Source organism: Bos grunniens, chromosome 7 (assembly GCF_055505025.1).
Source record: "Bos grunniens cultivar Pamir isolate PY7600 chromosome 7, Bosgru_T2T1.0, whole genome shotgun sequence".
In the NCBI taxonomy this organism is placed as follows: Eukaryota; Metazoa; Chordata; class Mammalia; order Artiodactyla; family Bovidae; genus Bos; species Bos grunniens.
This window is the reverse complement of record NC_141171.1, coordinates 17,873,977-17,899,000: the sequence shown is the minus strand read 5'-3', so window position 1 is coordinate 17,899,000 and position 25,024 is coordinate 17,873,977. Positions and strand designations below refer to the sequence as shown.

Genomic DNA, 25,024 nt, shown 5'->3' with positions numbered 1-25,024 from the left:
ATCTCTGTTTGTATGGCATAATAACGCAGCAGGGAGGGGCATAGTGTCATCACAGGAAAGTAGGAAACAATTTAATTGCTATGATTTTTCCTTCTATTACCTCTGGATCCTGGCAAGAGAGGGGGAGAAGGAGAAGAGTTTTCTGTTCCAGGGCAGGGGTGGGGGGGCGGGCGCGGTGGGTGGGGTGGTATCAAGTGAAGACAGGAGACTTTGGGTATTGAGAAAGAGATGATGGGGCGGGGAGAGGGTGAAATCTGAAAAGATATCGGTGGTGGTAGCGGAAATCAAGTAGATAGACTTCTAAGAAGTTGTAAATAGGTCACTGGCCTGGGCTGGGGGCTTCCTGCTCCCGCACTTTATCTGAAATCAAAGCCCCTCCCAATGGTGATCTTAGGAGGCTCAACTCTGTAGAGGTTCCATCCCCAGGCAGATGTTGGTGGCTGCTGGTGACTTTGATGAGTCCCCCTCAGACACACACGCACACACCCCGGTCTTCTCATCAAAGCCACGGAAACAGAAAGACCACGAAGAGAGTAAAGGAAACTCCAGCATGGGTGGAGGCTGGGCCCCTGGGGCTGTTTCACCTCCCACCAGCCCAGCCAAAGAGGCATGAAGCTGGGTGCCCTTGGTGTGGGCAGAGTGGGGTGGGGGAGGCACCCAGCCTTGGTTGCTGCATCTGGAAAGTGGGGGCAACAGCAACTCCTGCCCAGAGGTGCAGATAAAGATGTGACTCGCCACCTATGGCTGATTCATGTTGATGTTTGACAGAAAACAACAAAATTATGTAAAGCAATTATCCTTCATTTAAAAAATAAAAAGATGTGAGTTGCACAAGATGCCTGGTACAGGGGACATGCCTGACAAATGCTCTCCTTAATATCTCTAAATGACACTCATGTTCTTATGGATCTCTTCCTGCATACCAGGCACCATACCAAGTGGCTTTTTTCCTCATCTGATTTTAAAATTCACTGTTTCTTTTTGAAAAAAAAATTATTTATTTCGCTGCACTGGGTCTTAGTTGTGGCACGAGGGATCTTTAGTTTCAGCATTCAAACTCAGTTGCGGTATGTGGGATCTAGTTCCCTGACCAGGGGTTGAACCAAGGCCTCCTGCTTTGGGAGTTGCGGAGTCTTAGCCACTGGACCACCAGGGGAGTCCCTCGTCTGATTTCATCTTTACAATAAACCCAGGAGGTGAGAATCCTTGTTACCTAGTATTTCACAGATGAGGAAACTGGGCATGGAGAGGTGATGGGGTTTTCTCCTGTGTCACATGGCCAGGAAATGACAGAGTAGACTTGGAACCCAAGACCATCAGATGGCAAAGCCGGTTCCCTTCACTCCTTTACCAGGCAACTGTGTCAACAATAACAAGAGTGATTCATTCTCCTCTGGGGTCTGAGCTCCTAGGGTCCAGGGAAACCTTGCTTCCTGGGTCCATGCTCATTTGCATAAAGCATCAGGTCTGTAAGCATATCATTACCTGTCCCTTCCCACACTCTTGGATGCCCTGTTACCCCAAGCTCCCAGCTGGCTGGGTAGAGTGCCCGTCTGTGCTGAATGTCAGCAAGAAGGGTACTGAAGTGTGTAGCCTCTGCTTTCTCAGGAACTGTGGATTTGAGGCTAAAGCACACCTGGGCACCAGGTCTCTGGTTTCCCCGCTAAACTTCCTGCATGGAGTTGGGTCAGCTGGGTTCAGAGTTCTCAGCTGTAAAAGTGACCTCTGTGGGTCATTCCAGCTGTCCCTGGGCCTCCATGAGCCACCTGCCCCCCTAAGAACTAGACAGACCAGCTGCAATGTTCAGCATTTATTTCCAAGGCCAGTGATCCAAGGGCTACAGACTAAGTCTGGTCCTCACCCCAGGATGTGAGGTGGCTGGGAAGAACTGGCTATGTGTGTGTGTCATTGTGAGGCTGCAAGTGTGTATGATGGGTGTGCCCGTGATGCAGCATGTGGAAGTCTGACACGAGAAGCATCGCATCCCGTGTGTCATACGTGGTGTGACTGTACGGCCCAGTGTGGGTGACAGGCTGTGACAATGACTTGTGTGTGACTGTGTCGTATGTGGTTGCGATGCGTGTCTGTGACTGAGGCTTTGCTCTGCTGTCTAGGACTTCCAGGTTGTGTGAGAATCTGATGTTTGGTGTGTATGTGTCTATGGTTGTCAAGGAGTGGCTGATCTTGTGATTCTCTGGGATGCTGTAGCTGTGATGACAGTTTCTTTCTTTCACTTTTTATGCCTTTTCTCTTTCCTTTCACTCTCCTTCATTTCCACCTTTTCTTTCTTTCTCTATCAATCCATCTTTCTTTTCTTTCACCCTTTCTTTCTACCTTTCTTTCACCCTTTGTTCCTGCCTTCCTTTCCACCTTTATTTCTTTTCTGTCTTTATCTATCCATCTTTCTCTTCTTTCCCCTTTTCTTTCTTTCCACCTTTCTTTAATTTTTCCTCCCTTCTCTCCCTTGCTTCTCTCACTCTCTCTTTCTCTCTTTTTCTTTTTCTCTCTAGAAACATTTTCTAAGTGCCTGTGCACCAGCCTCTGGCTTGGGTGCTGAAACAGCGGTGCTGGGTGTCAGCCAACCTGTGGATGATATACACTGGGAGCCAGAAACCAACCACAGAGGGAATATTTACACCAAGGAAATGGGTGTCCCCTCCGGGGACAGCTGGTTGTTGAACACCTCCCAGCACGTCCCTACGCCTGCTTCTCTGAGTGTAGCTTCGTGGCCAGGCTGTGGTGTGGCCGCAAGCCCCATGGGTGGAACTTGGGTCATGACTATGACCATGGGTAGGGCTGGGCTGGGCTGGGCTCTCCAGGGTGGGTGATTCTTGAGGATAAATCCTCACCAACCCCCAGACTCCACCCACACTTGTGAGAGGGTAGAGGGTGTTAAGAAATTTTCTGTTCTCAGTCAACTCCCCGGACCCCAGTGTCCCACTTTAATCTGAATCAAAAGTATAAATACAATTTCCTGTCTTAGCCAACCACCACCACCATCACCATGTCCCTTTGATCTGAGTCAGAAGTATAAATAGCCACCCCTCACCCCTCCCTGAATATCAAGACCAGCTTTAGCCCCTGCCTGGGGGCTAACAGACCCCCTCAGTGCTGTCCACTGCAGGGCCTGCAGTCTCCTTTGGTCCTTCAGAGGTGCCTGCTGGTTCCTGGGGCAGCTGGGTTCTCGGCCTCGCTGGTCCCCATTGAGCTCTCCACCTGTCAAGTTTGGGTGTCCCCCAGGCCCGCTGTAAAAACCTCCGCTCGTGTTCTTCTGTGTCCAGAGGCATCCTCTGAGGTCTCTTACTTGTCGAAGACGCACGTTAGATTAGCCCCGACCACGTCCTTCACACCATGAAGGCCCCGAAGTAGGAGCGTGTGCCGTCATGGACTTGGATCACGCGCTCGCCGGGCATGCGTACCACCACCTCGTCCCCCACGTCCAGGTGGACCACTCCGCCCAGGAAGCTGCTGTCCCACCACACCTGGGAGCCGTCTGCTCTCCCGCACCGCGACCGCCGGTTGACCAGCAGCTCCACCTCCTCGGGGTAGCTGGCGGTGCGCTTGTAGAGCCCGTGGGTGATGGGCAGGCAGCCGGTCAATCCCTGGGAGCAGCCCGTACCACCCAGCTGCACCTTGGAGTAGATGTAGTAGTAGCCGGCCTGGGCAACCACCAGGGCCCCATCCCGGTAGCTAAGGCCCCTCAAGAAGGCCAGGCCCAGTTTCGTCTCCCACCGCAGCGGGCCTTCCCTGCTGGTCAGGCTGAAGTCGGCCCCTGTGGAGGGAGACAGAGCAGGGCTGGTGAGCGCACGTCTCCTGCTTGCAGTGGGACCCCAGGCCAGTCACCAGCCCTCTCTGAGCGCCACCTTGCTCTGTGCTAGGCTTTAAATGTATGCATTCTCTTTATCCTCACTTTACAGGTAGGGAAACTGAAGCACAGTAAGGGGCAAAATAACTTGCTTATCCTCCATCTTAACGCTTTCACCCCCTTCTTGCAGGTGGGGAAACCGAGGCACAGAGCAATCGATTCGCCCAAACTGTCAGAAATTGTTAAGTGGCAGAACTAAGGATTTAAGCAAAACACAGCATGGCCCAGCAGCCTTATAACCTCTGTATGCCTCAGTCTCCCTCTCTGGAAAATGGAGCTATGAACAGTCCTGGCTGAGGATCGAATGAATGAAGAGGTGGAAAGCCCATCACAGTGTGAGCCAGAGAGTAAGCACCCTACAAGGGTTTATTCAATAAATGAAATTAGAAATTCATGGACTCAGGCAGTGTCTGTGCTCTGGGCAGCTTTGAAGAACTAATGAATAAAGGAGTACTCAGCCACCATTGGGGTGTCTGTCTGGTCTCCCCAGGACCCACTGAACCCTCTTACCCCCTGCCAGGACTTGAGGGCCCCCTCACCTGTGAGGTGTGCTGCTGGTTTGTCTTGCTTGGGCTTCTGCTCTGGAGAGAGAGAATCAGAGGTCAGAGGTGAAGGTGGTGGTGGTGGGTAAAGGGCCAGCCTCCAGAGGGGTCATCTAGTCCACCTCCTGGTGTCAACCTCACCCTTTCCGGAGTGACCCAAACTTCTGCTTCTCCGGCCTGGGGGAGGGGCTTCCGTGGGGCTTGGGCCAGTTGTGCAAATTGCATTGGGCAATGGCCTGAGTGAGGGGGTGGGGGCAGCATGGGAACCATACCGTCCCCTTCTGGTGGGGGGCGGGGACCAGGACCCTGACTCACCTTGCAGCAGCTCCTCCCAGTGCTTCTCACTTTTGTCCTGAAAGTACAGAGCAGTCCCATGGTGAGGATCTGTGGGGCCCACGCCCTGGTATCACTCAGACTCATGGCCAAGAGGCACACGCAGACCACGGGCACAGACGTCGCCCTCCGTTGACTCCAAGGCCACGTGCATGCCCTGCCTCTACTCCCTGCCACCCAGCAGGCTCTTAACCAGCCAGTACCTCAGTTTTCCCCTCTTGTAAATGGACACATGGAAAACGCCTGGTTTGAATTACCATGTGGAAAGTGTATTACAATGCCTGGCACAGAGCAAGCGCTATAGAAGTGTTTATTACATAAGTGCTAGGGAACTCAATCCCTGGATCAGGAAATGGCAACCCACTGGAGAAGGCAATGGCTAATCCCTGGAGAAGAAAATGGCAACCCACTCCAGTATTCTAGCCTGGAGAATTCCAGGGCCAGAGGAGCCTGGCAGGCTACAGTCTATGGGGTTGCAGAGTCGGACAGGACTGAAGTAACTTAGCACACACACCCACAGAAGACACACAGTCACCTGAATGGCTGGACACTTGTACATAAATGCAAACACATGAATACAGACACGAACACAGACCTGGACACACTGACAAGACACACATGGAGGCAGATACACGGGTGCAGGGTTTACAGATTTACCTGGGTCTGCGCATACAGAGACCCAGTAACAAAGACAGACAACGTCAATACACAGGCTGTAGATGAGTGAGGAAGTAGCTGTGTTGGTACACGTGTGTGGGATAGCAGCACAGGTCCAAGTGGGCCTGTGGCCATCAGGTCCAGCCACGAGGAGGAAAAGGACCCGGAAACAAAAAAGGCCGAGACTGCATGGGGATGGCATGGGACATACAGACCTACAGGTGTGGCAGAGACATCCATGGTCATAGGAAACGGATGCAGAGAGACATGCGCACAGACTGAGACAAGTGGCTTAGTGAGAGCCCTGATAGTGGTGATCAGGGTACTGCTGATAATGACTAGCTAGGTCAGGGGCTTCCATGGTGGTCCAGCGGTTAAGACTCTGAACTTCCAATTTAAGGGCGAACATCTGACCCCACTGCTGTGCGACGTGGCCAAAAAAATTTTTTTAATTAAAATATTTTTAAAAGTGGTCAAACTGAGGAATCAGATAAATATTTTAAAAACAAACAAACAACTAGCCATGTCAGGATGGCGGTTCTGGGGGCTACAGACAACACAACTGTTTTATAAAACATTAAGCTTCCTAGAGGTATGTGTGCTTAGTCGCTTCAGTTGTGTCTGACTCTTTTCAACCCCATGGACTGCAGCCCACCAGGCTCCTCTGTCCATGGAATTCTCCAGGTGAGAATACTGGAGTGGGTTGCCACTGCCTCCTCCAAGGGATCCTCCCGACTCAGGGATCGAAATCGAATGTCCTGTGTCTCTTGCATTGGCAGGTAGATTCTTTACCACTGAGGCACCTGAGAAGTCTGCTCCTAAACACCTAGGTTTTGTTAGTTCCCATCACTAGAAGAAATTATAATTATGTGATGCCATTGCAGTATTTATATACAAATCAATATGTTGTTTGTACATCTTAAACTTACACAATGTTCTATGTCAATTACATCTCAATTAAAAAAAAGTCAGTTCCCATTTATTGAATGGCTTCCCTGGTGGCTCAGACGGTAAAGCGTCTACCTACAATGCGGGAGACCCGGGTTCAATCCCTGGGTCAGGAAGATCTCCTGGAGAAGGAAATGGCAACCCACTCCAGTATTCTTGCCTGGAAAATCCCAGGGGTGGAGGAACCTGGTAGGCTACAGTTCATGGGGTTGCAAAGAGTCGGATATGACTGAGTGACTTCACTTCACTTTGCCTGTGCCACACACACAATATTTTGTTTTATTCCCAATGGAGACTCTTATTATCATGCCCATTTCATGGATGAGGAAACTGAGGTCCCAGAGGTGAATTAGCTTGCCTGGGACTGCTCTTAGTCTGTCCTCCATCTTTGCACACACACACGTACAGATGCTCAGTGACATTGGCTTGGAGATCCCCACCCCCACCCCAGTGGTGCTTACCTGCAGCGGGGCACCAATCTCCTCTAGGCGCCAGTGCAGCTGCAGCAGGAACCAGCCCTGGACAGCCAGTCCAGCCACCAACAACAGCAGCATGAGGCCCAGTCCCAGCTGGGCAGCACTGCAGGGCTGTCTCCTGCGGCTGTGCCCCAGCCTCCTGAATGGGATGTCTGTCTGTCCATCCACCACGAACACTGAGGGCCTTGCAACTGTCTCTTCCATGCCTGAGTGGATGAGGCCCCAAGATGCTTGGGGTCTGGCTGGCCTGGCTGAATCCTTCAGGCCAGGAGAGAGGAAACCACGATTGCCCAACACGCCTGGGCTTCTCACACTGCCGACAGGCACTCGTGGGTCCCGGGGCTGCCTTTAGAGCTGGGGCTCGGCCCCTCCCCTTTCCCCCACACGCCCTCCTCTCCTTCCTGTCATCTCCCCACCCCCAGGCTGGCCCCATCTCACTCTCACTCAGAGCCTCTCACACTTTCCAGAGGCATCTGGAGACATGACTCAGGTGGGGACGGGAGACGAAAAGTCCCAGCTTTCCCTTCTGATGGCACCAACCACGTCGTTGCCAAGTGTTTGCTGAGCACCTTGGCATCATTCACTTGGTCACCAAATGTTTGCTAAGCACCTCCTGTGTCCCAGGTACTGTTCTAGGTTTGGGGGCACAGCGGCAAGCAAGAGAGACAGATGTCTGTGGTCTTAAAGTACTCCTATTCTAGCGGAGTGAGAAAGACCAGCATAGTAAGTAAGAAAATGCTATAGAGTGCTTGAAATGGTAATACGAGTGATGGGAAATGCCCACAAAGAGTGGTTTGTGTGTGTACATGTGTGTGGGTGTGATTATGTGTGTGCATGAGTGTGTGGATGTGTGTGTGTATAGTTGCAAGTGTGCAACTATGTGTGTAGTGTATGCATGCAGATGTGTGCAGGTGCAAGTGCATGCCCATGCTTAAGTGTGCTTGTGTGTCTGTACACACTCCTGTGTGCATGCATGCAAGTTTTGTGTGTGTGTGTGGTTTGTTTTTAAGTATTTATTTATTTATCTGGCTGTGCTGGGTCTTAGTTGAAGCATATGGGATCTTTGATCTTCGTTGCGGCATTCGGGATCTTTAGTTGTGGTATGTGAACTCTTAGTTGTAGCATGTGGGATCTAGTTCCCTGTCCAGGGATCAAACCCAGGTCCCCTGCATTCAGAGTGGAGTCTTAGCGAGTGGACCACCAGTGAAGTCCCACTGAAACTCACAGTCAGAGGGTGGAACCACTGTCCACTCAGCTAACTAAAGCCAAGTCCTGGGAGTCCTCCTGGACCTCTCCTCCATCCTGTCATGACGTTCCACCCTCAGCAAGCCCTATGGATTCAACCTCCGAGCCAGATCCCAAATCCAGCCACCCATTTCCATCCCCACCGCTACCACCCTAAGTGCTATAGACTATGTTTGTTCCTCAGCCCCTACATTGATGTGTGAATACCTCCAACGTGATAGTACTTAGAGGTGGAGCCTTGGGGAAAGGCTAGGGCACAAAGTTGGAGCCCTCCTGAACAGGATTAGTGCGTTTATAAGGGGAGTTGTAAGAGATATATGCTCTGTCTCCTTCTGTGCTGTGTGGGGACAGAGAGGGATGGAGGCCAGGCCAGGAAGAGGGCTTGCTTTGGAACTCAGCCATGCAGGCACCCTGGTCTCAGACTTCCAGCCTCTAGAACTGTGAGAAATAGATGTCTGTTGTTTAAGCCACTCAGTCTAGGGTAGCTTCTTATAGCAGCCCCAACAGACTAAAACCCTAAGGGACCCATCAGTTTTTGCTTGGACTGGTACAGTAGCTTCCCAGCTGGATACACTGCTTTACCTCATGCCATCTTATGACTCATTCTGTGCCTTCAAGCTAGTATGGCCTTGCTTATTTATTTCTTTTTTATTTTATTGTTGTAAATTCACACAGCATAAAATGAACTGTTTATTTATATTAAAAAAAATTTTTTTTGACCTTGCTGGGTGTTCACTGTGGTACTGTGGCTTCTCTAGGTGTGGCTCTTGGGCTCAGTAATTGTGGTGCACAGGCCTCTCTAGTTGCTGCTTAAGGGCTTAGGTGCCCTGAGGCCTTAGTTCCCTGACCAAGGATTGAACCTGTGTCCCCTGCAATGGAAGGCAGATTCTCAACCACTGGACCACCAGGGAAGTCCCAAAATGAATCATTTTAAAGCAAGCAACTCAGTCTATTTAGTACATTTACAGTGTTGTACAACACTATCTGGTTCAAAAGCATTTCAGTGTCTCAAAGGTAAACCTTACAACCATCAAGAAGTCATTCCCCAACTCCCCTACCCCAGACCCTGGCAACTATGAGTCCGCTTTCCTGCTCTATGGATTGACCTGTGTTGGGCATTTCAAAAAAAAAAAATGGAAACACACACTACGTGGTCTTTTGTGTCTGGCTTCTTTCACTGAGGATAATGTTTCCAAGATTCATTCACACTGTAGCGCGTGTTCAGTGCTTCACTCCTTGTTAAGGCTGAGTAACATTCCAGTGTGTAGATGAACCATATTTTGCTTATCCATTCACCCATTAATGGATATTTACATTATTTCCACCTTTTTGTTATTTTGAAAAATGCTGCTACGAACATGTGTGTGCATGTGTTTGGGTTCCAGGTCACAATTCTTTTGGGTATATACCTAGGACAGGAACTGCTGGCATCAGCCTTAAAAAAAAAATTATAGTTTAATTTTTTGGTCACACTATGGGGCATGTGGGATCCTAGCTCCCCAACCAGGGATTGAATCCATGCCCCTTGCTGTGCAAACGTGAAGTCTGAACCACTGGACCTCCAGGGAAATCCCCTGGCATCAGCTTTTAAACACTTCAGTCAACTCTCATCTCTTCCACTAAGTTGTGTCTGATTCTTTGTGACTCCATGAACTGCAGCATGCCAGGCTTCTCTGTCCCTCACTATCTCCTGGAGTTTGCTCAAACTCATGTCTGTTGAGCCAGTGATGCCAATCAACAATCTCATCCTCTGTTATCCCCTTCTCCTCTTGCCCTCCATCTTTCCCAGCATCAGGGCATTTCCAAAGAGTCAACCCTTCATATCAGGTGGCCAAAGTATTGGAGTTTCAGCTTCAACATCAGTCCTTCCAATGAACACCCAGGACTGATTTCCTTTAGGATAGACGGGTTGGATCTCCTTGCAGTCCAAGGGACTCTCAAGAGTCTTCTCCAACACCACAGTTCAAAAGCATCAATTCTTCTGTGCTCAGCTTTCTTTATAATCCAACTCTCACATCCATACATGACTACTGGAAAAATCATAGCCTTCACTAGATGGACCTTTGTTGACAAAGCAATGTCTCTGCTTTTGAATATGCTGTCTAGGTTGGTCATAACTTTCCTTCCAAGGAGTAAGCGCCTTTTAATTTCATGGCTGCAATCACCATCTGCAGTGATTTTGGAGCCCCCCAAAATAAAGTCTGACACTGTTTCCACTGTTTCCCCATCTATTTGCCATAAGTGATGGGACCAGATGCCATGATCTTAGTTTTCTGAGTGTTGAGCTTTAAGCCAACCTTTTCACTCTCTTCTTTCACTTTCATCAAGAGGCTCTTTAGTTCTTCTTCACTTTCTGCCATAAGGGAAGTGTCATCTGCATATCTGAGGTTATTGAGATTTCTCCCAGCAGTCTTGATTCCAGCTTTTGCTTCTTCCAGCCCAGCATTTCTCATGATGTACTCTGCATATAAGTTAAATAAGCAGGGTGACAATATACAGCCCTGACGTACTCCTTTTCCTATTTGGAACCAGTCTGTTGTTCCATGTCCAGCTCTAACTGTTGCTTCCTGGCCTGCATATAGGTTTCTCAAGAGGCAGGTCAGGTGGACTGGTATTCCCATCTCTTTCAGAATTTCCACAGTTTATTGTGATCCACACAGTCAAAGGCTTTGGCATAGTCAATAAAGCAGAAATAGATGTTTTTCTGGAACTCTCTTGCTTTTTCGATGGTCCAGCGGATGTTGGCAATTTGATCTCTGGTTCCTCCGCCTTTTCTAAAACCAGCTTGAACATCTGGAAGTTCTTTGGAACTCTGCATTCAAATGGGTATATCTTTCCTTTGCTCCTTTGCTTTTCACTTCTCTTCTTTTCACAACTATTTGTGAGGCCTCCTCAGACAGCCATTTTGCTTTTTTGCATTTCTTGGGGATGGTCTTGATCCCTGTCTCCTGTACAATGTCACAAACCTCCATTCATAGTTCATCAGGTACTCTATCAGATCCGGTCCCTTAAATCTATTTCTCACTTCCACTGTATGATCATAAGGCATTTGATTTAGGTCATACCTGAATGGTCTGGTGGTTTCCCCCACTTTCTTCAATTTAAGTTTGAATTTTGCAATGAGGAGTTCATGATCTGAGCCACAGTCATCTCCTGGTCTTGTTTTTGCTGAATGTATAGAGCTTCTCCATCTTTGGCTGCAAAGCATATAGTCAATCTGATTTCAATGTTGACTGTCTGGTGATGTCCATGTGTAGTCTTCTCTTGTGTTTTTGGAAGAGAGTGTTTGCTATGACCAGTGTGTTCTCTTGGCAAAACTCTATTAGCTTTTGCCCTGCTTCATTCTGTATTCCAAGGCCAAATTTGCCTGTTACTCCAGGTGTTTCTTGACTTCCTACTTTTGCATTCCAGTCCCCTATAATGAAAAGGACATCTTTTTTGGGTGTTAGTTCTAAAAGGTCTTGTAGGTCTTCATAGAACCTTCAGCTTCTTCAGCATTACTGGTCGGGCCATAGACTTGGATTACTGTGATATTGAATGGTTTGCCTTGGAAATGAACAGAGATCATTCTGTTTTTGAGATTGCATCCAAGTACTGCATTTCGGACTCTTTTGTTGACCATGATGGCTACTCCATTTCTTCTAAGGGATTCCTGCCCACAGTAGTAGGTATAATGATCATCTGAGTTAAATTCACCCATTCTAGTCCATCTTAGTTCGCTGATTCCTAGAATGTCGATGTTCACTCTTGCCATCTCCTGTTTGACCACTTCCAATTTGCCTTGATGCATGGACCTGACATTCCAGGTTCCTATGCAATATTGCTCTTTACAGCATCGGACCTTGCTTCTATCACCAGTCCCATCCACAACTGGGTGTTGTTTTTGCTTTTGCTCCTTCCCTTCATTCTTTCTGGAGTTATTTCTCCACTGATCTCCAGTAGCATACTGGGCACCTACCAACTGGGGAGTTCATCTTTCAGTGTCCTATCTTTTTGCCTTTTCATACTGTTCATGGGGTTCTCAAGGCAAGGCTACTGAAGTGGTTTGCCATTCCCTTCTCCAATGGACCACATTATGTCAGACCTCTCCACCATGACCCATCCATCTTGCGTGGCCCCACATAGCATGGCTTAGTTTTATTGAGTTAGACAAGGCTGTGGTCCGTGTGATCAGATTGGCTAGTTGTCTGTGATTGTGGTTTCAGTCTGTCTGCCCTGTGATGCCCTCTCTCAGCGCTTACCGTCTTACTTGGGTTTCTCTTACCTTGGACGTATATCCCTTCAGGGCTGCTCCAGCAAAGCGGAGCCACTGCTCCTTACCTTGGACATGGGGTATCTCTTCACGGCCGCCAGTCCTGACCTTGGACATGGGGTAGCTCCTCTCAGCCGCACTTGGGTTTCTCTTATCTTGGACATATATCCCTTCGGGGCTGCTCCAGCAAAGCGCAGCCACTGCTCCTTACCTTGGACGTGGAGTAGCTCCTCTCGGCTGCCGCTCCTGACCTTGGACGTGGGGTAGCTCCTCTCGGCCGCCCCTGCGCCGCGCAGCCTCTGTCCCTGCGCCGCGCAGCCTTCACCCCTGTGCCTCGTAGCCACCACCCCTGCGTCGCGCAGCTGCCGCTGTCCAGTTCTCACATCCGTACAAATCTTCCAATGACCTCATATTGAGCTTATGAGGGTTGACGGATTGTGGCCCGTGGGCAGAGTCAGCCCAGGCTTATATTTCTGTACAGCCACAGGAGTTGCTCTCAGGGGACTCATACTTTAGTGTCCTGGAGTCACAGATGGGGCACCTTCCTCTGGTCCCTGTTCCCCCCTTTGCTTCCAACTGGCTTCCTAAATGGCAGCCAACACTCACCACTATCCAGGCTTCGTAGCTGATTGTGTTGCAGGGAAGAACTGATTCTGCCTCAGTTGTCTCATCTGGGTGAGCTGGCAGGACCTGTGACTTGCTTTTGGAACTGTGACTTGCTTTTGTTCTTATAATCATGCGTTATGGACTGACTGCCTCAGAGGATCCTACCCCTCTGCCTGACTTGAACTAAAGTGCCTTTGTTTAGCTCACAGAGAGATAATCTGACCCTGCCCACCTGTGAATGGCTGTAAGAAAAGAAGAAATTAACACACCCCGTCCTACTTTGCAAGATAAACGGTCTTTTTACTTTACTTCCTCACCGTCTCTCCCTCTCTGTTTAGATAAAAGAACCTGGCATCCAGACCCCAACAAGATGGTTACCTTGAGACATTAGTCTGCCATCTTCGGGGTCAGCCAGTTTTCCGAATAAAGTCATGTTCTTTGCTTCAACACCTCTTATGGTTAGTTGGCCCATCATGTGGTGAGCAGAGCAAGCTTGGGCTGCGTAATCATCACATGGGCTGCCACCTACATGTTGGTGTGTCTTCTGTTGGCAGTTACTAGGCATTGACTGGGTGCATCTGATTCTGGGGGTTGGTGACTCAGCATGTTGCTTCAACTCCGGCCAGCTCACCCAGATGAGACAGCCCAGACTTGGGAAAGAGAGGTTGGCTGGAAACTGGGCATCACTGGAGCAGAGAGAAACTGGCCTTGGTGGTCATCCCACACCCTCTCCACTCACCTGGATCTTGTCTACTAAAAAAGACGCACAACGTGAGAGTTGTAAGTTAAGTTTCATTTGGGATAAAATGAGGACTGCAACATAGGAGACAGCACCTTGGATAGCTCTGAGAGACTGCTTCAAAGAGCAGTCATCAAAGAAGGTCAATATATAAGATTTTGGTGAAGGGGGAGTTCAGTGCAGTCAAGCACTCATTTCACATGAGGTTTTCTGCTAGTCATGAGGAGCTGATGTCATCATGAAGGGATTTAGTCCTTTTCTAGATATAAGTCAAGAATCCACCTGCAATGCGGGAGACCCGTGTTCGATCGCTGGGTCAGTAATATCCCCTGGAAGAGGAAATGGCAACCCACTCCAGTATACTTGCCTGGGAAATTCCATGGACAGAGGAGCCTGGAGGGCTAGAGTTCGTGGGGTCACAAAAAGTTGGACACAACTGAGAAACTAACACTCACTCTCTAGATGTGAGGAGATATAAGGACTGGGGTCATGAAATCAGTTTCTGAAAATATCTGACTATCTAAAGACCTGTCCCACCAGTTTCTCTGGAGCACAGAGGGCCTCACTCTCACCCTGAACTGCCTTCAAGGCATATTGAGAGTCAGCAACTGCAGCAGCACAGGATTCCATCTCTGCAGAGGCAGGTGGCAAATGCCCTTGGCAAGTGCCAATTTGTAGTTGACAATCTCCAAGCCTCGGGCCCATCACTCTTCATCCAGAGAATGTCTCCAGCAGCTGGACAGGAATCCTGTCTTCCAACCCTGGATGGCCCATCCCAAGCAAATGGGGCAAAAGGCAGGCTGGAAGCATCCTTCATTTTATGAATACCTTCTTAATAGCCTTAATTTTATCTCTCGGTCCTCAAAGACTAAAATATTTACTGTATAGCCCTTTGAGGAAGGGCTGTCCCCTGAAGTAAGAATATACATTAAGGGGACTTCTGGTGGTACAATTGTTAGGACTCCATGCTTTCACTGCCGAGGGCATGCGTTCAATCCCTGGTCAGAGAACTAAGATCCCCCATGGTGCCATGATGTATCACATCATCACCCTCCTCGGGGAGGACCTCGAGAAGTTCAAGGCCCTTGAGAGTGACCCTGCAGATAGGCATCAAGGCTGCAGGGCAAGCTGTTGAAGGCACACCATTACACAACATCAAGCTGATCCGGGGGAGCAGCCCTCATCTCCTGCATTCTTTGGTCTTAGTTGCCGCACGTGGGATCTAATTCCCTGACCAGGGATCGGCCCCAGGCCACCTGCATTTGGAGTTCGGAGCCTTAACCACTGGACCCCCAGGGAAGTCCCTCAGCATCATATTTTATGACCCTTACTTGCAGGGCAGGATTGAGCAGTCCCTGGGCCTGCAGATGGTCTATGTCCCTCAGGACTTAGTGTTATCAGAACGGTCTCCTTGTGATCTCCTTGCACTATAATCTCAATGGACATAACCACCACCTCATCAGTGACTTTACTATAAAGCAGGTGGTCCTATATTACTGACACTAATGAATGCATGGTGGAAGTAGACTAAAAGGCATCCTTTTTTTCAAGCAAGTTGGTGTTTGAGCAAGTTTGCGTAAAACGCTTTCTATGTAAATCAGCTCTTCAGGTTTTCTGTTGCGTTAAGGGCTCTGCATTTCCTCTCTTTAAAAAAGAAAAAGATTATATCTACTTATTTAATTTATTTTTTGGCTGCACTAAGTCTTTGTTGCTGCACTCGGGCTTTCTCTAGTTGCAGCGAGTGGGGGCTACTTTTCATTGCATGGCAAGGGCTTTTCATTGTGGTGGCTTCTCTTGTTGCAGAGCACAGACTCTATGCACATGGGCTTCAGTGGTTGAAGCTTGTGGGCTCCAGAGTGTAGGCTCTGTAGTTGTGGTGCACAGGTTCAGTTGTTCCATGGCATGTGGAATCTTTCCAGGCCAGGGGTTGAACCAGTGTCTCTTGCATTGCAAGGAGGATACTTAACCACTGGACCACCAGAGAAGGCCTCTGCACCCCCTTCTTGCTGTCAAAATAACTTTATCATGATAGTGTTCCACTGGTCGACCTCAGCACCAGTAGGAGCTAGCAGACAGCCTCACTGGTCATCTGTCTGCTTGGGTTTCGTACACTGGCTTAGCACAATGTTTGGTAGAACATCACTGACCAGAAAACATGGATGTCACATCCCTAGAAACAAAAACCATAGTAGTTCCGTTCCCAATGTGTACCTTAATTTTTTTTTCTGTTTGTGTTTTAATTTTTCAAGTAAAAATAATACTGACTTTCAGTAAAAAAAAATACTGACTTTTCACTTGGCTGTTCTGGTTTTAAAGGATGAGCTATAGGCTGTGTGTTTTCCTCTACCAACACGGCGCTTATGAAATACTTTTGTACCATGAGTAAAATTTGAGGTGTTTTGGGGAAAAAAAAAAAAAAGAGCAGATGAGGTATGGAGCATCCCTAGTGAATGAGACACTTGAGGGACTGGTGGATGAGACATCCTTAGGTCCAAACCTCAAGGAAGGCAGGAGAGAGGGGTGGCCCTTGGTTGTGCACTGTCGGAGCCTTACAGCTTTGCTCAGGGTCCCTGAAAGATCTCTCATTTGTACGCCTCCCACGGCATGGTAGAGTGGGCAGAGACCTACCTGGCAATCACAAGTTGCATCCCAGAAGGTTTAAGAAATTGTGTGAATCAGGAGTTCTTGGTCACATCAGCAGCCTGGTCCATATAGAGCAGCAAGAAATTCATCCAGAGTGTGGTGCTGCCACTGCAGATGCCCGCCAGGCATCATGGGCAGGGTTGCAGGATGATTTCCTGCAGCCAAGGGAGGGACCAGCTCTTGGAGGGCATCCTGGTAATCCACAACCTCTCCACAGTGGCACAGCCTCCCCAAGTTCCCTCTCCCAACAAACCCGCAAAACACAGGGATGATCCAGAACACCCCCTACAAGTGATAGCAGAGAGTGACGAAAGGTAATCCTTCAGATACACCTGGGACCAGGTGAAAAATAGATGAACTTTTCCAAAGAAGACACAGAGATAGCCCAAAAAGCACATGAAAAGATGCTCAGTATCACTAATTATTAGAGGAATGCAAGTGAAAACTACTGTGCGGTATCCACTGGTTAGAATGTCCATCATCAAAAAATCCATGAAGAATATATGCTGGAGAGGGAATGGAGAAAAGGAAACCCTCCTACACTCTTTGGTGGGAATGTAAATTGGTACAGCCACTGTGGAGAACAGTATGGAGATTCTTTAAAAAAAACTAACAATATAGCTTACCATACAATCCTGCAATTCCACTCCTGGGCATATATCTGGAGAAAGCTATAATATGAAAAGATACATGCACCCAGTGTTCATTGCAACGCTATTTACAATAGCCAGGATGTAGAAGCAATCTAAATGTCCATTGACAGATGAATGGATAAAAAAGATGTGGTACATATGTACAATGGAATATTACTCAGCCATAAAAATAATAAAATAATGCCATTTGCAGCAGCATGGATGGACCTAGAGATTGTCAGACTGAATGCAGTAAGTCAGACAAAGACAAATATCTCAGGATATCACTTATATGTGGAATCTAAAAAAGATGGCACAAATGAACTTATTTACAAAGCAAAAATAGAGTCACAGATGTAGAAAACAAACATATAGTTACCAGGGAGGAAAAAGAAGGGAAGGATAAATTGGGAGTTTGGGATCAACATACACACTAGTATGTAAAACAGATAACTAGTAAGGACCTACTGTATAGCACAGGGAACTCTTCTCAATACTCTGTAATGAATGACCTATATGGGAATAGAATCTAAAAAAGAGTGGGTATATGTATACATATAACTGATTCACTTTGCTGTATACCTGAAACTAACATTACATTGTAGATTAACTCTACTCCAATAAAATTTTTTAAAAAAATTGATCATGTCGGGGTCAACTGTTTGCTCTGGGGCTTCCCTGGTAGCTCAGCTGGTAAAGAATCCACCTGCAATACAGGAGACCCTGGTTCAATTCCGGGGGCAGGAAGATCCACTGGAGAAGGGATACGCTACCCACTCCAGTATTCTTAGGCTTCCCTGGTGGCTCAGCTGGTAAAGAATCCTCCTGCAATGTGGAAGTCTTGGGTTCGATCTCTGGGTTGGAAAGACCCCTGGAGAAGGGAACAGCTACCCACTCCAGTATTCTGGCCTGGAGAATTCCATGGGCTGTATAGTCCATGGGGTAGCAAAGAGTCGGATGCAACTGAGTGACTTTCACTTTCAAGAGAAAAGGAATTTGACAGTCTTTTTAACTGATTCTGTACATAGGCACCATGGATGTTGCAGAGTTAAAACTACAAAAAAGCTGGAGGCATGGGCAAATTGAAGATGTGATCTGCTTGTGGAAGCAAGGAAAAAGATTAGGACGTGGTTTAGTGACAACTTCTGTTATTGTGTGTTAAGTTTTTCATCTGTGCATCAGTCACCAAGAAGTCCTTTATCTGTTCCTTGGGCATAGCAGGTCCTGGACACCTTGCTCTAGACTTGGCATCAGGGGAGACACAGAAGATGGCGAAGGAATAGGACAGGGAGACCACTTTCTCCCCAAAAATTCATCAAAAGAACATCTGAACGCTGAGTAAATTCCACAAAACAACTTCGGAATGCTGGCAGAGGACATCAGGCACCCAGAAAAGCAGCCCGTTGTCTTCAAAAGGACATAGGACAAAATATAAAAGATAAAAAGAGAGACAAAAGAGGTAGGGACAGAGATCCATCCCAGGAAAGGAGTCTTTAAAAAGAGAGAAGTTCCCAAACACCAGGAAACACTCTCTCCGGTGGGTCTGTGGCTAGCCTTGGAACCTCAGAGGGCAACATAACCGGGAGAAAAAATAAATAATTAATTAAAACCCACAGATTACCTACCTAATAGAAACTCCAAGCGGAGCAGCAGCCCAGATGCTGCATCCCCCACTAGCAAGGGGGGGCTGGACAGATTGGTGCGGGCTGCATTGCTTAGGGTAAAGACCTGGCCTGAATGCCCCAAGGGCAATCTGAGGGAACTAGCTTGAGATAGCAACCCAGACTGTGGGATAGCTATCCCGTGAAAAGCCCTAACCTAAGACTCCACCAGGCCCGCTCTCAGAACAAAGGACTGAGCAGAGCTAGCCAGCTGCGGCCGGGCCCATCCCCTGCTGGAGACAGGCAGGTGAGGGCAGCAATAGCTGGAAGAGGGCAATTGCGGCCCCAGAGAGGCATCCTATACCAAACTGCAAGCAAAGTTCGTTGCTAACCAAAACTTCTTGGGATTCTGGACGGTCGACATCCGCCGGGAGGGTCGCAGCCAGAGATCAGCTACCCAGAAGAGACACACAGCACGCCTGAGAAGGCGCGCCCGTTGTACACCCAGAAAACCAAGCGGCTGGGACGGGGGAGGTGATAAGATGCGACTGCGCTTGACAAGCACCTGGTCACCTGAGCTACTCGGACCGAGGAAGGGCACAAAACGCAGGCCCAACCAAGTCTGTGCCTTTGTGGAGTACCCGAGTACCTGAACCTGAGCGGCTTAGACCTGGGAAGTGCACGCAACCCAGGGCCCGCATCAGACAGTTCCCAGCAGAGCAACCTAGAGCCTGAGCAGCGTAGACTGGGAAAGCACACATGCCGGGAGCCGGTGTGGGGCGGGGGAGGCAAACCCAGTGTGGCTGAAACACTGCAAACACTCCCCACAGACACCAGTGATATTTGTTTGCAGTGTTCCTCCCTCCCCACAGCACAACTGAAAAAGCGAGCCTAGAAGAAGTGACCGCCACCGCCCCCCTTGTGTCAGGGCAGAATTTAGACACTGAAGAGACCAGCAAACAGAAGAAGCTAAAATAAACAGAGGGAGCCCCTTTGGAATGACAGGTGCAATAGATTAAAAGCCTGTAGTTAGCACCAACTACATAAGAAGGGGCCTATAGATCTTGAGAAACATAAGCCAGATCAGGGAACTATCTGAAAATGAACTGACCCCACACTGTCCGCAACACCTCCAGAGAAAGTCCTAGGTATATTTTTACTATTATCGTTTTTAAATTAAAAAAATTATTTTAAGTCCTCTATTACTCCTTTAATTTTCATTTTTATAACCTACTATTACTTTGCAAAGAGAAAAAAGACCCTATTTCTTAAAGCAAACTTTATATATATATATCAGATCAGATCAGATCTGTCGCTCAGTTGTGTCCGACTCTTTGCGACCCCATGAATCGCAGCACGCCAGGCCTCCCTGTCCATCACCAACTCCCGGAGTTCACTCAGACTCACATCCATCGAGTCAGTGATGCCATCCAGCCATCTCATCCTCTGTTGTCCCCTTCTCCTCCTGCCCCCAATCCCTCCCAGCATCAGAGTCTTTTCCAATGAGTCAACTCTTCGCATGAGGTGGCCAAAGTACTGGAGTTTCAGCTTTAGCGTCGTTCCTTCCAAAGAAATCCCAGGGCTGATCTCCTTCAGAATGGACTGGTTGGATCTCATATATTATAATTTTTGTGACTTTGTTTTTTTTCTTTATAGTGTACTTTTGAGAATCCAACCTCTACTCTAGATATTTAATCTTTGCTTTTTGGTATTTGTTATCAATTTTGTACCTTTAAGAACCCAATATTCAGTACCCATTTTTACTTGGGAGCAAGATTACTGGCTTGACTGCTCTCTCCCCCTTTGGACTCTCCTTTTTCTTCACCAGATCGCCTTTATCTCCTCCCTCCCCCTGCTCTTCTCTACCCAACTCTGTGAATCTCGTTGTGTGTTCCGGACTGTGGAGAACACTTAGGGAACTGATTACTGGCTGGATTTGTCTCTCTCCTTTTGATTCCCCGTTTTATCCTCCTGGCCACCTCTGTCTCCTTCCTTCCTCTTCTCTTCTCTGTATAACTCCGTGAACATCTCTGAGAGGTCCAGACTGTGGAGAGCACATAAGGAAGTGATCACTGGCTAGCTTGCTCTCGCCTCTTTTGATTCCCCCTCTTCTCATCCTGGTCACCTCTATTAACCTCCTCCCTCTTCTCTTCTCCACGTAACTCTGTGAACTTGTCTGGGTGTCCCTCACTGTGGAGAAACTGTTCATCTTTAACCTAGATGTTTTACCATCGGTGCTGTATAGATGGAGAAGTCTTGAGGCTACTGTAAGAATAAGACTGAAAACAAGAGGCAGGAGGCTTAAGTCAAAATCCTGAGAACACCAGAGAACTCCTGACTCCAGGGAACATTAATTCATAAGAGCTCACCAAACCCCTCCATCAGGTCCGTTCAGTTCAGCCACTCGATCGTGTCAAACTCTTTGCGACCCCATGAATCTCAGCATGCCAGGCCTCCCTGTCCATGACCAACTCCTGGAGATCACACAAACTCATGTGCATCGAGTCGGGGATGCCATCCAGCCATCTAATCCTCTGTCGTCCCCTTCTCCTCCTGCCCCCAATCCCTCCCAGCATCAGAGTCTTTTCCAATGAGTCAACTCTTCGCATGAGTTGGCCAAAGTATTGGAGTTTCAGCCTCAGCATCAGTCCTTCCAATGAACACCCAGGACTGGTCTCCTTTAGGATGGACTGGTTGGATCTCCTTGCAGTCCAAGGGACTCTCAAGAGTCTTCTCCAACACCACAGTTCAAAAGCATCAATTCTTCAGCACTCAGCTTTCTTCACAGTCCAACTCTCACATCCATACATGACCACTGGAAAAACCATAGCCTTGACTAGAAGAACCTTTGTTGGAAAAGTGATATCTCTGCTTTTTAATATGCTATCTAGGTTGGTCATAACTTTCCTTCCAAGGAGTAAGCGTCTTTTAATTTCATGGCTGCAATCACCATCTGCAGTGATTTTGGAGCCCAAGAAAGTAAAGTCTGACACTGTTTCCACTGCTTCCCCTTCTATTTCTCATGAAATGATGGGACCAGATGCCATGATCTTTGTTTTCTGAATGTTGAGTTTTAAGCCAACTTTTTCACTCTCCTCTTTCACTTTCATCAAGAGGCTTTTTAGTTCCTCTTCACTTTCTGCCATAAGGGTGGTGTCATCTGCATATCTGAGGTTATTGATATTTCTCCTGGCAATCTTGATTCCAGCTGTGTTTCTTCCAGCCCAACGTTTCTCATTATGTACTCTGCATATAAGTTAAATAAGCAGGGTGACAATATACAGCCTTGACGTACTCCTTTTCCTATTTGGAACCAGTCTGTTGGTCCATGTCCAGTTCTATGCCGGTCCGTTGCTTCCTGACCTGCATATAGGTTTCTCAAGAGGCATGTGAGGTGGTCTGGTATTTCCATCTCTTTCAGAATTTTCCACAGTTTATTGTGATCCACACAGTGAAAGGCTTTGGCATAGTCAATAAAGCAGAAATAGATGTTTGACCCCTTGTCCAAGGTAAGAGAAACCCAAGTGAGACGGTAGGTGCTGCGAGAGGGCATCAGAAGGCAGACACACTGAAACCATAATCACAGAAAACTAGCTAATCTGATTACACGGACCACAGCCTTGTCTAACTCAATGAAACTAAGCCATGCCGTGTGGGGCCACTGAAGACAGACAGGTCGTGGTGGAGAGATCTGACAGAATGTGGTCCACTGGAGAAGGGAATGGCAAACCACTTCAGTATTCTTGCCTTGAGAACCCCATGAACAGTATGAAAAGGCAAAATGATAGGATACTGAAAGAGGAACTCCCAGGTCGGTAGGTGCCCAATATGCTACAGGAGATCAGTGGTGAAATAACTCCAGAAAGAATGAAGGGGTCGAGCCAAAGCAAAAACAATACCCAGTTGTGGTTGTGACGTGATAGAAGCAAGGTCCAATGCTGTAAAGAACAATATTGCATAGGAACCTGGAATGTCAGGTCCATGCATCAAGGCAAATTGGAAGTGGTCAAACAGGAGATGGCAAGAGTGAACATCAACATTCTAGGAATCAGCAAACTAAAATGGACTAGAATGGGTGAATTTAACTCAGATGACCATTATATCTACTACTGTGGGCAGGAATCCCTTAGAAGAAATGGAGTAGCCATCATGGTCAACAAAAGAGTCCGAAATGCAGTACTTGGATGCAATCTCAAAAACGACAGGATGATCTCTGTTCATTTCCAAGGCAAGCCATTCAATATCACGGTGATCCACGCCTATGCCCTAACCAGTAATGCTGAAGAAGCTGAAGTTGAATGGTTCTATGAAGACCTACAAGACCTTTTAGAACTAACACCCAAAAAAGATGTTCTTTTCATTATAGGGGACTGGAATGTAAAAGTAGGAAGTCAAGAAACATCTGGAGTAACAGGCAAATTTGGCCTTGGAATACAGAATGAAGCAGGGCAAAGGCTAATAGAGTTTTGCCAAGAGAACGCACCGGTCATAGCAAACACCCTCTTCCAACAACACAAGAGAAGACTCTACACATGGACATCACCATTTGGTCAACACCGAAATCAGATTGATTATATTCTTTGCAGCCAAAGATGGAGAAGCTCTATACAGTCAGCAAAAACAAGACCGGGAGCTGATTGTAGCTCAGATCATAAATTCCTTATTGCCAAATTCAGACTTAAATTGAAGGAAGTAGGGAACACCCCCAGACCATTCAGGTATGACCTAAATCAAATGCCTTATGATGATACAGTGGAAGTGAGAAATAGATTTAAGGGACTAGATCTGATAGAGTACCTGATGAACTATCGATGGAGGTTCGTGACACTGTACAGGAGACAGGGATCAAGATCATTGCCATGGAAAAGAAAAGCAAAAACGCAAAATGGCTCTCTGAGGAGGCCTTAGAAATAGCTGTGAAAAGAAGAGAAGTGAAAAGCAAAGGAGAAAAGGAAAGATATTTCTGTTTGAATGCAGAGTTCCAAATAATAGCAAGGAGAGATGAGAAAGCCTTCCTCAGTGATCAATGCAAAGAAATAGAGGAAAACAACAGAATGGGAAAGACTAGCGATTTCTTCAAGAAAATTAGAGATACCAAGGGAACATTTCATGCAAAGATGAGCTCAATAAAGGACAGAAATGGTATGGACCTAACAGAAGCAGAGGATATTAAGAAGAGATGGCATGAATACACAAAAGAACTGTACAAAAAAGATCTTCACGACCCAGATAATCATGATGGTGTGATCACTAACCTAGAGCCAGACATCCTGGAATGTGAAGTCAAGTGGGCCTTACAAAGCATCACTATGAACAAAGCTAGTGGAGGTGGTGGAATTCCAGTTGAGCTATTTCAAATCCTGAAATGTGATGCTGTGAAAGTGCTACAGTCAATATGCCAGCAAATTTGGAAAACTCAGCAGTGGCCACAGGACTGGAAAGGTCAGTTTTCATTCCAATCCCAAAGAAAGGCAATGCCAAAGAATGCTCAAACTACCACACACTTGCACTCATCTCACACGCTAGTTGGAGAAGGCAATGGCACCCCACTCCAGTACTCTTGCCTGGAAAATCCCATGGACGGAGGAACCTGGTAGGCTGCAGTCCATGGGGCCGCGAAGAGTCAGACATGACTGAGCGACTTTACTTTCACTTTTCACTTTCATGCATTGGAGAAGGAAATGGCAACCCACTCCAGTGTTCTTGCCTGGAGAATCCCAGGGATGGGGCAGCCTGGTGGGCTGCCGTCTATGGGATCACACAGAGTCGGACACTACTGAAGCGACTTAGCAGCAGCAGCAGCAGCAGCAGCAGCACACGCTAGTAAAGTAATGCTGAAAATTCTCCAAGCCAGTCTTCAGCAATATGTGAACTGTGAACTTCCACAGTGGAAGCTGGTTTTAGGAAAGGCAGAGGAACCAGAGATCAAATTTCCAACATCTGCTGGATCATCAAAAAGCCTCCATAAGTACACTGAAACCAAGCATCACCCAAGGGCCAACAAGTTCTAGGGCAAGACATACCACACAAATTCTCCAGCAACACAGGAACATAGCCCTGAGCTTCAATATACAGGCTGCCCAAACTCACACCAAACCCACTGACATCTCATAGATCATTACTGGACACTTCATTGCACTCCAGAGAGAAGAAATCCAGCTCCACCCACCAGAACACCGACACAAGCTTCCCTAACCAGAAAACCTTGACAAACCACCTGTCCAACCCCACCCACAGCGAGGAAACTCCACAATAAAGAGAACTCCACAAACTGCCAGAATACAGAAAGGCCATGCCAAACACAGCAATATAAACAAGATGAAAAGGCAGAGAAATACCCAGCAGGTAAAGGAACAGGATAAATACCCACCAAACCAAACAAAAGAGGAAGAGATAGGGAATCTACCTGATAAAGAATTCCAAATAATGATAGTGAAAATGATCTGAAATCTTGAAAACAAAATGGATTGACAGATAAACAGCCT

General features: G+C 47.5%; 1 protein-coding gene and 1 pseudogene across 2 annotated transcripts; one reads left to right on the top strand and one right to left on the bottom strand.

Annotated features, from left to right (window-relative positions):
• Positions 1-2,919: 2,919 nt before the first annotated feature.
• Positions 2,920-7,146, bottom strand: TNFSF14 (TNF superfamily member 14). Of its 2 annotated transcripts, none has more exons than XM_086409779.1 (4): positions 6,807-7,146; positions 4,723-4,759; positions 4,405-4,446; positions 2,920-3,772 (listed from the first exon to the last, which is right to left on the bottom strand). In XM_086409779.1, exons 1-4 carry the CDS (start codon positions 7,023-7,025, stop codon positions 3,345-3,347), a joined length of 726 nt encoding a protein of 241 aa, XP_086265905.1. In that variant the 5' UTR covers positions 7,026-7,146; the 3' UTR covers positions 2,920-3,344. The 2 variants fall into 2 exon arrangements, with proteins under 2 accessions (XP_086265905.1, XP_086265906.1); XM_086409780.1 differs by having other exon boundaries at positions 4,405-4,441.
• A 7,550-nt stretch (positions 7,147-14,696) lies between these two features.
• On the top strand, positions 14,697-16,624 carry LOC147368712 (C-terminal-binding protein 2-like; annotated as a pseudogene).
• The last annotated feature ends 8,400 nt before the right edge of the window (positions 16,625-25,024 follow it).